Raw genomic sequence first — 16,292 nt, 5'->3', positions numbered from 1 at the left:
TATAATATTGTTGATAAATGCATATATTCAAAAGTATGTAATGATTATGTTGTAATCATATGCTTGTATATAGATGATATGTTAATAATCAGTAATAAAATGGAAGGTGTAACTGAAACCAAAAAGTTTCTCTCTTCAGTTTTCAAAATGAAGGATCTTGGACAAGTGGATACCATATTAGGTATCAAAGTTAAAAAATATAATGAGGGTTTTGCATTATGTCAGTCTCATTATATTGAAAAAATAATAAACAAGTTTAATCACTTGAAGATTAAAGAGGCAAAGAACCCGTTTAATCCAAGTATCAGGTTAAAAGAAAACAGTGGAAGAGCAGTTGCACAACTAGAGTATGCTAGTGTTATAGGCAGTCTTATGTATGCAATGCAATGCACAAGACCGAATATAGCATACGTTGTGAGTAAACTAAGCAGGTTTACGAGTAATTCAAGTATTGAACACTGGAAAACAATAAGTAGAGTTCTAGGTTATCTAAAAGAAACCAAAAAACTATGGTTATTTTACTCAGAATTTTCAGCAGTATTGGAAGGATATATCGATACAAGTTGGATATCGAATGCAGGGGACAATAAGTCCACTACAGGATGGATATTTACCTTAGGAGGTGCAACTGTATCTTGGGAATCCAAGAAACAAACTTGCATAATATACTCAACTATGGAATCTGAGTTCATAACTTTGGCTGCTATAGGTAAAAAGGCTGAGTGATTAAGGGATCTTTTATCATTCTATGCGAAGCCTATACCAGCTGTTTTACTTCATTGTAATAGTGAAGCCACTCTAGCGAGAGCCTATAACAGTACCTATAATGGGAAGTCCAGACACATAAGTTTGGAACATGACTATGTAAGGTAATTGATTCAAGATAAAATCATTACGATCTTATATGTAAAGTCAAGTAATAACTTGGCTGATCATTTTACTAAACCTCTAATGAGAGAGGTAATAAGAACAAAATCTACATGGATGGGGTTGAAACTCTTTACTCGAAGTTTCAACAATGAAAGAAACTCAATCCTAAATTAGAAAATCTCTAAATATTGGGTTTAATGGGTAACAACAATTCACTGATAAGTGAAAAGTTTTAGCACTAAATAAATTAATAACCTCATCGAGGAGTGTTGGCCGTTATAAAAGAGGGATGAGTATTAAACTCTTAATGAAGTCTAGTTAAATAGGACAAGTGTTTTAACAGAAACACTAGAAGGATTTCACCTATATGAACGTAGAAGTGGTGCCGTTTCTCATGAGAGTTAGAGTTATTTCGGGATCGTTCATGAAAACAGGATAAGCACATGGTCATTAAAAGTGCTAAGCGAGATTATAAAGGAACACCTAACGCATGAGCTATTATGTGTGTGGTATTTTCGTTTATATTATATAGGAATAACTGGTTCAATGCTGCAGCAATCAGAAATTTCGAAATAACTTTAAAATACTTACACTAAGGAAATATTCAAATCGCAAGATATCTTTCTTTATGCATAATAACTGTTATTATTCTGGCAGAGTTTTTTCTTTGTTTTAAAAAATCAATGAGGGATTGTTGAAAATCAGTAGTTTTTCAAAAAAAAAAAATTGAATTTTTCAAAATTTCAGGAATTTCCCGCCAAAATGCATTTTGAAAATTTTGAATTAAAAAGTGCGGTGGGTGCTTTGTCCCACATCGAAAATGCAAAATATGATTGTGTGGTCTATATGAGATGTTGTGAAGAGTATTCTTACTTGGAGTTTTTGGAGGAGGTGATACTCGGGTTGCGTGTTCCAGTGCGTAGCATTGGAACACACGCATGCAAGCACATACGCGCTCGCGCTCGCGCTCGGGCATGGGCATGGGCGTGGGCAGTGTGGCTGTAGTGGCGCTAGATGGCGCACTTTACACTTCGCACATGCGTATCGTGTCGCAAAGTGGTCGATCCCTCGCGACCTTATCGGCGCGAGACGGTGCGATAGGTCTGGTCTGTGCCTATGCGCAGTGGGGTTTGAAATGGTATGAGTTTTATAAAAGATGATCCAACAGTCAGATCCTTTGATCCGATGACCAGAAACGTTTTCAAACGTTCTGGACTATTGAATACCACACAACAATGGTGTTATATCTGATGCATATATAAACTAGACCATTCCAGTCCAATTTCATCATCTGAACACACCATCCCTCCCATCAAATCAGATACAATCCAAATATCTCTTATAGAATATTGTGAAAATTATCTATCGTCTGAGTCTGCCAGAAGAAATCTACTGCGTTATATTGTTTCATAGTGGACCTATCATGATTACTGCATGCTAGATCCAAATAAGGCTTTTCTTATCCTGGAAGCAATTCGCCTGCAACCCATCAACAATTGATAAGGGGGCGAATCACGCTTTAAGAACAACGTATTTTATACGTGATTCAGCCTAGTGAAATATTTTTTTGATTTATTTTTTATATTTTCAGTGTATCCAAACGTAAATTCCCAACATTTTATGCTGCTAGTTGAGCGTTTGATAAAATACATGTGAGGTGTTGTTATTGTTTTGCATTTTGTGAGAGATTAAAGATGCATTATATATGTTTGTGAAAATGTCTCACAAGCTCGAACTGGCCCGAGTTGCTGACCGAACCGAGCCAAGCTGGCTAGTCAGGCCCAAAGACCTAGCCAAGCCAAGTTCAAGTCGGGGTTAGCTCCTGGCCAAACCGAGCCGAGCTATACTAAGCTTGACTTGGTTCAACTTGTGTATAGTTCTGTATGTAGGATTATTTCATTCATTTGATAGTTAGGTCTTTTGCTTAAAATTGGCAATCACCATGAACTTTATGTACTCAAATGGTCAAAATATTCAAATTAAGAAAAATTTCAACCATCTTACATCGAAGGGTAGACCTGCCACATAACCCATTTGGATCGTTGAGAAAATCTCGACTCAAGTGACTAGAGTCCCAATATATCACATTACAATATGCAGGATGCATTCGAACAAACCTCTTATGCGGAATATATCGGTTTTCAACTGAGTTGTGTCGTCCACATGTAAATTATAATTCACAGAATAGAAAATATCAAACAATGCAACCGAAATGGGGACAGAGAAATCCAAACTGAGATTCGTACCTGGTTGATATGCCACTGTTGTAAGCCGATTGCCGTAGTCTTCCACACTTTACATTCTTTTAGAGAAGGACCAACATGAGAATAGAAGGATTCATTGAGTTTGGGACTAACTGAATTTAACTAAATGCGTGAGTAGTTTGAAACCCATCGAAACTCCTCTTCCCAACTCGACATGAATTTAAACATTCTTAGTCCAATTAGAGCACCATGTGTATACACACAATTATACATACTATCCCTCCACGTATTTAGACTAATCATAACTTTAGTGGGGTCCACCATGTTGGGTCCATAGTATACCCGATCATAATATCCAACCTTTTGGAAGATTCAAACTGCTGATCAATTAGGCCCACGTTATAGAATTCTTGAACCACAATGTCCAAAATGCTTGTAAACACAATTGTTTCTAGCCGTTCATGTGTTTTGCTTGATGTGGCCTCTCAATCTTGATTCTCTTCCCAGGATCCAAACCATTTACACGATGATCCTCGACTTGTAAGGTGGATAGGTAACATATAAAATCTTTAAATTAGATTATTTTATCCATTTGAAAATGTAGGTCTTTTGGGTTTGTAAATGGACGACCAGACTAAGGTTTGTTTGACCAACTATTTGAAATATTCAATATAATTGTTTTTATTGGGCATCCCCATCCAGGGGAACCCTATAATATAAATGGCTTGGATCATTGAAATAAAAATCTAAATTTCACTAACTTTATATATGGCATTACTCTACGTTAAGATGCATGGGAGCAATCCTTGCGGTAGCCAATCCCTGAAAGTTGCTACTGTGAAAGTTGGCTTCCATTATCTGTCAAGGGGCATTTCAGTTATTTTATGTTAAAAAAGGTCATTAGTGTTGTAATTTCCGCTATTAAGGGTAATTTTATAATTTTCATTATTTAAATTGAAGGCAGAAATATGAAAGGTAAATACAACTATAAGAAAATGAAAGAGAAATGTACAATTGTCAAAAACACTAAGGAGTGATGGAGTAATTATCTTGAGTATTTTAATAAAATAAACCAAATTTTAAGGGGCTATGTATTACCTACAACTGCAACCAGGCCATGCGACCCCAACTGTATGAAGTTTTTACAATTGAAAGCTAGGTGGGACCCATCAGGATGTTTATGAGAAATCCACTCTGTCAATCCATTCTGTCAATCCATTTTGCCGGATTATGTTAGGACACAGCCCAAAAACAAGGAGAAATATTTAGTAGTAAAAAGGCTGAGGGGTAATGCAATAATTATTTGGAGTTATTTTAATTAAATACACAAAATTATAAGGGATGCAAATTGAACTGACCGCACGAAGTCCTACAATTGAAAGCTCAGTGAGATCCACTATGATGTTTGTGTGAAATCAACTTGGTCCTTGCACTGTTATCAATAGAGCATGAGTCTAAAAATAAAACAAATCCGAAACTCAAGTGAGCCAGATGCATAAAGCAGTAGCAATTGATGCCCAACATTAAGCATTCATACGTAGAGCCACAAAAGTTCCAAATCAGGAAACCTTATGAATGGTTTGGATGACATATAAACACCACATTATATCCTGGCAAGGTTTTAATGGTAATCATTTCCTTCCTCACTTTTTTCTATGGTGTGTCACAATCTGCTTCATTTTTTAGCTAATGTCCTTACATGAGTTCTCAAAGCAAATGGACAAAGTGAATTTCTCATAAACATCATGGTGGGCTCTGCCTAACTTCTAATATATACGAACTTGTTACACAATTCATGTCATCTTATAAGTTGGTTTCTTTTATTATGATACCTTCATATAATTACTCCCTTATCCCTTGGCTTTTTGACATTTGTATTTTCCTCCTCTTTTTCTAACATTTATATTTCCTTTCAAAATTCTGCCTTCTCTTTAAATAATGAAAAAGTAAATTTTACCAAAGATTAAAAAAAAAAAAAAAAACAAAAAACCTACCTAATCAATACAGAATTGATATTTAGATACATTTTTAGAAAGCTAGTGGCTGGGTTGGGACCCACCAAGATGTTTATGTAAAATCCATCTCAATAATCGGTGTGCCATCCCTTATTAGGTGAAGTTTCAAAAAATGACTCTATCTATAATTCAGATGGACTACATGATTAGAAAGTATATTTGTCAATGTTGACCTTCCAAATTATTTTCATTAGTGTGGCCCACTTGAATTATTGATGATTATAATTGTTAGCTAACATGTTTTAAAACGTGTGAATCCACTGCAACTATTAGATGCGTTATCCCCATGTAGACATAGAGTTAAAATCTCACTATAATTTATAATTCAGGCAAGCCACAATAAAAAAAACAATTGAGGTACATCAGTCCCTCACCTTGTCTGAGACCTACCATGATTATTATGTGAAATCAACTCAACTCTTAAATTCCATACTAAAATTTAGACCCACGGCCTAAAAGTCAGGTCTATTTGTGATTCAGATGGGTGTTACAGGGGAAAAAGCTGGAAGAAAAATGATTGCCATTGATTCTAATAATGAAGGATGAGATGATTTTGGGCCCTTAGCCTAACAGAAGGTGATATAGCTTACGGTGGTTAAGATGGATTTTACAAAAACATCGTGATGGGTCCATTGAAGCATTGATTCGTTTGCTCGTGTGCCCACCCAACCCGCAGTTAAATAAATATAAAGAAAGTAAAACATTGGAATGTAATTATGTGTATTATTGAGGTGGCTTTGTAAATAAAGTACCAGAATGTAAAATTCACATTAATTAGGTAATTCTCCGTAGAATCGAATGAAAAGTGCAACAATGGTAGGCCATTGATTGCGAGAAGGACGGGAGAAAGGTTGGGTCCCTTTCAGTTTTGCCAGATGATGACAGGATTGAGTCCTGTGATGTGCGGTTCCCACGAGTATTCTGACTCGACAAAAGGTTTCGATTCTACGTATATATCACAGTTGGACCCCACACAGCTTTAACATATGGTAATCACATGCGGGCGAAGGCATGTGATCATTTTTCATGTAAATCGGGGAAACATACGGCAAGGTGCGCAAGTTAGTGAAACCCCCTTGAAGGCAAGCTTAGCTCCCAAAAACCCTTGTGTTGTTTCTGTGACGCGCCGTCGCCCCTCTCTCTCTCTCTCTCTCTCTCTCTCTCAAACCCTGGAAAAACCCTCGGGTGTACCGATTCCCAAACACCCCCACTTCTCTCTCCCCAAACCGCCGGACTACCAATCGAGAAGAAATACCTAGAAGAACCTCCGGCATCATCCCCGCCGTTCATCAATGGCGATCAACGGCCCTAATTTAGAGTGCCGGATGTACGAAGCCAAGTACCCGGAAGTCGACATGGCCGTGATGATCCAGGTGAAGAACATCGCGGACATGGGCGCGTACGTCTCCCTCCTCGAGTACAACAACATCGAGGGTATGATCCTATTCTCGGAGCTCTCACGCCGTCGGATCCGGAGCGTCAGCAGCCTCATCAAGGTGGGCCGCCAGGAGCCCGTCATGGTCCTCCGCGTGGATAAGGAGAAGGGCTACATCGATCTCAGCAAGCGCAGGGTCTCCGAAGAAGATATTCAGGCGTGCGAAGAGAGGTATAACAAGAGCAAGCTCGTTCACTCAATCATGCGGCATGTTGCCGAGACGATGCAGTTGGATTTAGAGGTATTGGGTTCGATTCTGCTCTCTCTCTCTCTCTCTCTCTCTCTCTCTCTCTCTCTCTCTCTCTGATAAAAATAGGAATCTTTTTTCCCCTTTTTCTCTGATATTTCTTATGAGCGCTGGGATTTGGTTTCTGGCAATCATGCGTATTGGGCATGTGGATGGTCTAATCATCAATCTGGGCCGGCATGCGGGAGATCGTGCTGACCGGGTGGTTCTAGTTTTTCAAACTATGGCCAGAAAATGGCTGGTTTGGAAAAAAAAAAAAAAGAAAGCATTTTCTTTGTAATCAATCTGGGATTTTTAATTTTGGAATGGCTTTTAGAACAGTGTGAAGTGCAAGGCAGGGACCTCTAGATGGACAGTTTAGGTCAATGACTGAGAGGTCATTGAGTCCAATAAGTGTTTTACTGTAATATGGTGGAAATGAGTTGGAGTGGATAATTTCTCTATAAACATATAAATATAGTTACAAATTTGCATGCATTGTGCGATATCTAACATATAGGCGTACACACCATCATTCAAGTTTGCTCTTTCCCCCATGAGCTGTAGATGGATAGAATCATCAAAATGAAACCATGTTTCAATGTTGGAGTTTCTCAGCATAAAGCTATCGGGATGTTGGTTTCACTCAACAGAAAATGCGCACCATTTTCGACAATCTCAAACCTTCTGCTGTTGGTGTATTTTCTCGCAATGGTAGTTCATTTTGTAAGAAATTGTCATGTGGTCTTCCATTACTGGTTGGAAGCATGAATGCCAATTTCGGAGCCAAGTAGAGAAAAGGCACTACAGTCTGCAGCATCTGGAATCTTGATTCAGGATATGGGTGGGCATGAAGTACTGAGTACCCATTTGATGTATAGTTGTTCACTATCTGAGGTTTTCTTAGAAGAAGATAATATGAGTATTACTTATATAGCCAGCTTGATAGCTAGTGTTGGAGTTGCCTTTCCTAGAAAGGTGTATCATTTGCAAAGGGTCAGTTTCCCTACCAATTGGAAGACACCCACCTATCTTATGGGCTTCTGTTATTTCCATGATTTTGAAATAGCAGCCTTGGAGTGTGACTCACCTGGAGACCTAAACCCGTGTGACTTGCCTGCACTCGATCTATTACAGTTGTTGAAGCTGGTTTCTCATAGAAGTCCTGTTCGAGATCAAGGTATTGGGTGAAACCGAGTGGTATCAGGCAATATTTTGAATCGTATTTCCATTTGTTGAAACTACCATTATCCCACCTATGCATTGTTTAGGTGTATTTCTTGAGGTTTAGGCTGCATTTGGATGCACAGATGAATTGAAGTGCAGACAATCGATTTAACCCTGAAGAAATGACAAAATAATTCCATAGGATTCACAATGAGAAGTTTGCATTCAGTTGAGGTTAAGTTCCTTTTTTTTTTAAAAATGTAAATGTAATATGGAGCATGGTTCCAAATATCCGCATTGTGCTGGTCGATAATGTTGTATCATGTCCATATCAGCTGATGCCAATACCTAAAATGGGGTGAAATGGTTCGATCCAAAAAATCGGTGGCAATATTAGTTGATATGGCTGCATTGTTACCCATAGCACCCTTATCAATTGTGGGCCATTACCATTTCAATTTTCTTTTTCAAAATTTCTCTCATTTTTCTACATTTTCCTTCATTTCAACCTTAAAGGAAGCTTAGATACCTGTTCTCGACTGGAACTAGGCCTATTTTAGAGACCAAAACACAACATTTTATAATGCAACCCTAGGTGGGTCGCACTTTGCCGCCATTACTTCCTGTTGGAATGCCCTGAATACTCATGTTGTTGGCTTTTTGTGCTATGCAAAACCATGTGGAGCTACAATTCTGTATGCTGAAGAACGCGAACCACACATGCTTGAAGTCAGATAAGAAGACTGCCCATAGCTCGAAAGCTGTTGTGTGATTGTGTTTGGCTATTATCTCCTGTTGCTCTTGTCTCCCAAATGCTATCTGACTTTCAGGACTGACCTTTACCATCTTTCACTGTATATCCATCCTTGGCCTAAGACAATACCTGGCAACCCATTGTGCCTCTGTATGACTGTATCATTCCTATCAAGTCTCACTGTCAGGTCATAGAACTTCTGTGTGTACTCCTCAACAGCCAGTTTACCCTCTTGAAGGCTAAGAAGTTCTCGAAATTCATTGCCCTCATAATTTAATGTTAAAATCCCCCTTATCAACTTCGTCTTCATCTCTTTGCAAGTTGATATGGGCAGAAGACAACTAGTTCACTGATCTCTCACAACCATATGCCACCAAATCAGTGCCAACCCCTTAATTTCAATGCTGCAAAACATAACTTGACAAACTTAGATGATTGGAACCACTCAAAATGATTTTCCAATGCTCTCAGCCAATCGTGAAAGGCAGTGGGTTCCAGATTACCTGTGAAATCTTCAATTTTTGTTTTTATATTCTCAGTTGGTTCCTCTAGACACTGAGGCTGAATTGACTCAGTATATTTAGGATAATCATGATGAGGGGCTGCTGGTGCCCGTGACCCTTTCCTAGGGTATTGGGGCTGTTGATATCTCTGCAGGTTTCGTGCTCATATCCATGAGCCACGTCATAGCTGTTGATACCCTGGGTAGGTCCCGTGCTCATATTCATGAGTCACATTATATCTCTACCTGGTGTCCGAAACCCAGATTGTCTAGGAAGATGACCCCCAACTCCATATACTCTTCAAGGCTAGAATGCGGTTCAGTAGAAGTTTTCCTGCAATCCTCTTCTTGGGTGGACAACCATCTATTTACCTTGCCTATTTCATTATCAAATTGTCCCACCATCCACTCCATTCTTTCCAAAAGTTGCTGAAACATCTTCTACTCATCATTTTGATTGTTGCTTGCCACCTCAGGACTATAAGAAGTCCTGCTTTTGTGGGATTTAACTGTTCAGGACACTTGGAATTGTTTAAGCATGTAGGCTAAGGGTTTTAGGACAGGCCATGTGGCAACTTTAGACTTAATTTTAGATAGATGAGGATTGGAGTCGGGTAATAGATAGGGACAGGTTTTGGTAAGGTTTGAGGGCTGGTTTTGGGTTTTAAAGGGGCTGGACTAGGCTATCTTTTAAGAATAAATTCAAAGTGTGATTATATTAAAAGGAAGGTTAGGAAACATTTTGGGTAGAGATAGGACTGGAGTATGAACTATGAAGTTTACAAGTTGTAAATAGTTTTTGTTTTTTTTTTTTTTGCATAAAAAAATAGTTTTGTTTTGTTTTTTTTTCTTTTCCTTTTCTTCTTCTTCTTCTTCTTCTTTTTTAATTCACTTTTTGTGCTGGATATCAGTTTGGATGAGCTTTGGTGGGTGTTCAAGATGTATGGTTGGGGTATAGGATAATCTTGGGGCTGGTTTTAGGTCTTGGCTGTAAGAACTGTTTCATGGCAGAACTGCAGACCACTGCAGAAGCTGTAAAACAGTCTTCAGAATTGTAGAAAAGAAATATGCAGGAAATGGCCGCAACCTCTAAAATGCAGGAGGGTTGCAGGATGTAGGAGGTTTAGTTGAGGGTTAGGAAATTTAGGGGTAGGCTTAGATGAGAGAGAGTGTTTAGGCTCAAAAAAAAAAAAAAAAAACCCTAAGAAAATCTGTGCGATGCTGAACTTCCTCTGATATCAGATTTAATGCATGGAAAGGACCTAAATAGAAAAGACTATGGGCTGAGAATTCAGTATCAGATTTATGAATAAAATAGAAGACAAAGAAAAGGGGACTCTTGAGTAGAACTCAACAGGCAGCCATGTGCTAGAGTTCACCTCAGCTCCTCTTCCAATTACTTCTCTCATAAATAAACAAATGGCAGCAACTTGTGTTCAAATATCCTAAAGAGAGTATCTGTACATATGTATGGCCTGTAGCCTTATTTATAGAGCAAGGATACAAGGTTTCCTTAATCTAATCTCTAATTCTCCTAATAAGGAAAAAAATCCAACACAACTTCCTAATGAAGTAATAATAAAAAAGTAACTACAAAAACAATAAGAAACTAATTAGAAACAAATAAGAAGCCATGTGTGCTTAAGTAGGATCCCATCCAGGCCTCTTCTTGTGCACATGGGTGGAGTGTGCACGTTTTGGATGTCTTATACTTGCATCACTTTAGCATGATTCGACAAATCAAAGCAAAGTGGAGCTTTTTGGGGAACATTTTGGCGGTTCAAGTTATTATATTTGATGACCGTATGTGTAATTGTGTATATATTTATTAAGTTTAAAAGACACCGATAAAATAATATCTATTAAGTTTAATAGACCCAAATTTCGAGGTCATGAGCAATGTAGAAGCTAAAATGCCATGCGCTTGGTATTGCATGAAGATGCTTTTCTTTTTGGTAACTCATTATTGTTGCTAGTTGCTATACTTGGTAGTAGTGACCCATTAGTCTCTTTAATCTATAGTATATACTCTATGGCAAGGTTTTGAATAATGGTATCAGTGTTTGTATTGGTCAGCCCAAAAACTATATGCTACGGGATGTATCGGACCATATCAGATGATGTGGGCCCGTATTGGATGATTCTTTTTGGCACAAAAAAATCTTGAAAAAATAGGAAAGATGTAAAACATCAGAATCTATTTTCTGTGTGTTTGGACAACTACATATGAATACAACGAAACATTGATGGAAAAAAATGAGAAAGTCGTTTTTTAAACCTTTCTTCCGATGTTTCCCAAAATGGTTCATTCTGCTTCGGTTCACCCCTGTCACATGTAATGGGGGTTATAGATACCGTTGCATAATGGCTAATGCGGTTGTAACATTATGGGTATTCAAAACCAAGCTCTATAGTCAATAGTTTATATGTGAACTGATGAAGATGATAGTCAGTATAGTTTATGTTGATAGTGCATCCAACGTTCCATTAGTCTTCAACTCGAACATCGAGGAGGAATTGATCTTGTGGGTTAGTTTGAATTTAGATTGATGGCATCAGCTAATCACATCTGGCTGGGTTCATCAGAAGAAAGTTCTTGCAAGGAAAGGTGGTTTTGTGGACTTTCTTTAGGCCCTTCATTAATGTTCTCTGCTTTGTCACTACATGGTCAATTGAGTTCTCAATAAATGGTTTTATATGCATTACTAATGAATGCTCAATTACAGGTTGGTTATCTAGTTCCATTTTATTTTTTCTGGCCACTTTTGATGTGAGTTGATCTTGACAGGATCTGTACATCCATGTTGGCTGGCCTTTGTACCGAAAGTATGGACATGCTTTTGAGGTGACATTGCAGATCAACCTTTAACTATAATTTTGTTCATTATGATTTTGTGGTTGGGCTTACACTCTCATATGAGCAGGCATTTAAATTGATTGTAACGGATCCTGATTCAGTTCTAAATTCCCTTACTCGTGAAGTTAAGGAAGTTGGTCCTGATGGGCAAGAGGTAATGCTGGTTTGTGTTTTGGTATTTATGCTGCTATTTGCAATGATTCTGGAATCTCCCTTTTGTATGTTGCCATCCTCTCACTTACACTTCTTACAGGTGACCAAGGTGGTGCCTGCAATGTCGGAGGAGGTCAAAGATGCTTTGATTAAAAACATTAGGAGGCGAATGACCCCACAACCGCTGAAGATACGTGCAGATGTTGAAATGAAATGTTTTCAGTTTGATGGGGTTCTTCATATCAAGGTTTTAATTGCCTATTCTGTTGCAACATTGAAAGATTTTATCATCGATTGTGGCATATTGTATGAGAAAATGTACTAATTTAGTTCTTACAGGAAGCTATGAGGAAGGCTGAAGCTGCTGGAAATAATGATTGTCCCGTGAAAATCAAATTAGTTGCTCCTCCTCTCTATGTCCTTACTACTCAGACCCTAGAAAAGGTTGGTGAGAAACTTCATGATAAATTTACAGCTGTCCACTCGGGGTTTTTTCTTGGTTTAGGATCATCTATTATATGATATGTAGCTGTTTCAGTATATGATTAACTGTTACTCTAGCATTTTAATGCTCGAGGAGAATAACTCCTGTCTATGTTCACTCATAATGCTGAGGTCTCATGGGTTCAAGTGCCCATGTGGTGTGTGTGGATTTTTTTTTAAAAAAGGGTGAAAAGATCAGTCTTCTGTCAGAACCTTTTTTGTGTTCATGTTAGTTTGTGTGCTGCATGCGTGCATGCTTACAATTCGGTTTGGAGAAATGTTTTGGAGCAATTGTGAAAAACGATGATTTTGTGAAATAATGCAGTTATTTTTCTAGTCAGTTGTACAAGATAAGCTATTAAATGGTTATGACATTGCTTATCTCTGAAACAGCTATCAAGAATTTGAGAGCCGACTGCATGGCAACTATTGCATGTATGGAAGCTATTATGGCATGATAAGTAAATATAGTTCAAGACAGTTAACCTGTCAACTGATGCTATATTTTGAACTCATGCAAAAGTTGGGGGGCATTTTTATAATTGTTAGTGTTTCATGCTTCCCATTTTCAGCATTGTTTTCTCTGTTCCCAACAGGAGCAAGGCATTTCTATTCTAAACAATGCAATCAAAGCTTGCACCGAAGAGATAGAGCGACACAAGGGGAAACTTGTATTGAAGGAGGCACCTAGAGCTGTGAGTTAATTAAATAATCTCCTTCCCAATTTAAAGTTTAGACATGGTTTCTTTCCTTTTTTAAAGAAAAGCCTCTTCTCTATCGCAAATGCTTTTCAATGGCCGAGTGTTTAGACTTAAAACATCAGCTTTCTTTCTTAGATGTGGCAGGTGAGGAAATTTTGTCTTCCTTCTGGTGGAAATAGTTCATAAACTTCCCTTTTCTTTTTATGAACTTCTCCTGTGATTAATAAGGGGGTGTTTGGATAGTGAGTTACTTAAGCTACTTATGCCTCAAGTAGCTTATCTTGGTTTCTACTTATTAAGCTCAAGTGATTAAGTAACTTTAAGTAAAAAAGTTACTTATAATTGATCTTAAACCAAATGAACTTATCTCAAATAAGTTACTTATCTACTGCCATAAGTAGAAAAAGTAACTTATTTTGTGGTATCCAAACAGGCCGTAAAAACCTTAAAGAACTGCGATGTTTTTTCTTTAAAGAGTGATCATGCTGCTGGTCCCTTTTTTTTAGAAATACCAAATTGCCCATTTTACCTTTTTTCGCGGTCCTTGTGATGTATGCTGTGCACCAGTATAACTTTCACCATTATTAACTGAGGCTGATGAATTTGGTGTAGGTGAGTGAACGAGACGATAAGCTACTAGCTGATCACATGGCTAAGCTAAATCCTGGAAATGAGGATGGTGAGGAAGGCTCTGAAGAGGAGGAAGATACAGGGATGGGTGAAATCGATTTGGAAAACTCGTCCATGGGGATAACAGAGTGAAAAAAGGGGCAAGTAGACATCGACTCCCAACTGTTTTGCCATATTTGAGAGTGGTTGTATAGAGCCTGTTCATGAATGTTGTGTCATTAACCCCTTTCGCATCAAGCATTTCATTTAGCAGGCTCTGCTGGCCAGTAATGGTCGTGTTGGCCAATTTCATTTGGAGGATACTTTCACACCTTTGATATTTTCAACAGTTTTGCATTTATATTGACTTCTAAACCTGTGTCTACTCTTATAAATAAACAAGGAAAATCACACTTCACAACCTTTTCACGGCACCTGATAACAGCATTTTGTGCAATTTACTCGGGAAAATGTTTCTGAGGGGAACCCTTTTTCTGATAACCAAAGAAACCCACATTTCTTAGTGCTTGAAGCTCCATCATTTATCAAGTGACTGCAGATTTCATCGTTTGTGTATATCTGATGATTTGTTCATAAGCGCTTTGCTAGGTCCCACATGTTCCGACCTGGCATGCATGTGGGGCCCACCGTGCAGATGACCTGGCTTTAAGTCGACCTGATCTTGAATTCAGGTGGACCACATGTAAAGAACTGATGGTTTAAAAAAAAGGGTGTCCTCGACAATTCAATCCACACATGGGGGCCTGACTGACGAGTGCGCTGACCTAGTTTTAGGTGGGTCATCGATCAACATGGAGGACCTGTGATGCTTGATGGATTTCCTGCATGTGCTAACCACAGGACGTGTGTGTAGGCACTTGTGGAGGTAGCACAATATAGTTGCATTTTCATGGACATGGTTTTGTGGATTTGGGTTTCCTTTGGCTGCCTTTTTTCAATTCCAAGCAATTCGGGAATAGTTTACTCTCTTTGCTTTGAAGAATCGGAGTCCTTCGCATGTGCTTGGCCTTTCATAAGCGGGGCCAAAATGAAATGGGCATAATAAAGACGCTTACAATCTGTTCTTGATTCTTGATTCGTTGTGTATTGACATAAATCCCATGTGCCTTTGTAGATGGAAGAAATGCCCAGGGACTGAGTTGCGTAAGCTCATGTTAAATGATGTTATTACGTGCTTTGTGATTCTTAGTAACCCAATGGGTAATTTCATGTTTTTGGGGTGTTTGTTTGTTTGTATTTTTTAAAACCTTTGTGAGTACCTGTAAATGAGTAACCACACCACAGGAAACAATGGGAGTTGATCATCTACCATTGAAAACTTCGTAAGGGCCACAAAAGTTTTGGATAAAGCTGATATTTGTGTTTTCCCTTCATCCACGTGCCTGTGAACCCTTATGAGCAGGTTGGATGACAGATACACATTCCTGTGGGCCGTGCAGATTACGTGCATCTCTGTTTTTCCAGCTAATTTCTGGACGAGACCAAACATGGGGCAGATCCAAAACTCAAGGAGGCCACATAAGAGTGAAAAGCGAGTTGAACGACGACTGTTGAAACATTTGTATGGCCACAGAACTCTCTCTCTCTCTCTCTCTCTCTCTCTCTCATTATTTCACTTGTGACGTCTCAGGCCGGTTTTGATGCAAATTCGGTAGGCAGATATAGGTCAGTGGCATCACCGGCTCCAACCCTCGTGTCACTTTTGAAGAAGAAATCCTGCACAGCAAAAAGATTGCATTCTCCACCCAAAAAAAGAAAAAAAGAAAAAAAAAGAAACGAAAAAGAAAGGAAATTCTGCCTAAAAAGCATGGCCAAAGGCTCCGAGCCATGTCCGGTGCACTCAACATTGACAAACTCTCTTCTTTTCTTTTCTAGACTCAGCTGGTCTTAGTGGGGGCGTGCCTTAGGGCCCCTATCCAACGGTCAGGCTGTTCGTTTCCTTTATAGAAACTTGGGTTTCCTCTCCTACTGTAAAGTAGGAACTCCCATTACACCCAAAGAATAAACTGGCAGATATCAAGCAAGAGGGAGTGAAGTGAAATTTCAGTTTGCATTTCGTTTTTTCCCACTGACTCATTCGTACAATGGGTGCAGGATAGTTCCCTCATGCAACTAGGTGTATTGTATCATTTCCCACTTACAATATAGGACCATGCCCCATCAAAACTGCTTATAATATAGGCACAAGCCCACTCCAAAAGGTGGTCCACCGCTCAGTCCAAATTGATGAGCGGGTCTAACTGCTTGAACTGTACTAGAGATCGTCTCTACAAATGGATTTCACTCACTGAAAGA

General features: G+C 38.7%; 1 protein-coding gene across 1 annotated transcript; it reads left to right on the top strand.

Annotated features, from left to right (window-relative positions):
• The first annotated feature begins 6,143 nt into the window (after positions 1-6,143).
• On the top strand, positions 6,144-14,399 carry LOC131257477 (eukaryotic translation initiation factor 2 subunit alpha homolog). Its single transcript, XM_058258309.1, has 7 exons — positions 6,144-6,765; positions 11,962-12,018; positions 12,098-12,184; positions 12,284-12,430; positions 12,523-12,627; positions 13,263-13,361; positions 13,980-14,399. Exons 1-7 carry the CDS (start codon positions 6,382-6,384, stop codon positions 14,127-14,129), a joined length of 1,029 nt encoding a protein of 342 aa, XP_058114292.1. The 5' UTR covers positions 6,144-6,381; the 3' UTR covers positions 14,130-14,399.
• The last annotated feature ends 1,893 nt before the right edge of the window (positions 14,400-16,292 follow it).

This window comes from Magnolia sinica, chromosome 1, assembly GCF_029962835.1.
Source record: "Magnolia sinica isolate HGM2019 chromosome 1, MsV1, whole genome shotgun sequence".
NCBI classification, from domain to species: Eukaryota; Viridiplantae; Streptophyta; class Magnoliopsida; order Magnoliales; family Magnoliaceae; genus Magnolia; species Magnolia sinica.
This window is presented reverse-complemented; position numbering and strand designations above follow the sequence as displayed.

Bases quoted from the DNA above. Each gene is read 5' to 3' on its own strand.
- LOC131257477 (XM_058258309.1), top strand. From the start codon at position 6,382: ATGGCGATCAACGGCCCTAATTTAGAGTGCCGGATGTACGAAGCCAAG. The intron at 12,185-12,283 runs GTAATGCTGGTT...CACTTCTTACAG, and splicing joins TTGGTCCTGATGGGCAAGAG to GTGACCAAGGTGGTGCCTGC. The intron at 13,362-13,979 runs GTGAGTTAATTA...AATTTGGTGTAG, and splicing joins TGAAGGAGGCACCTAGAGCT to GTGAGTGAACGAGACGATAA.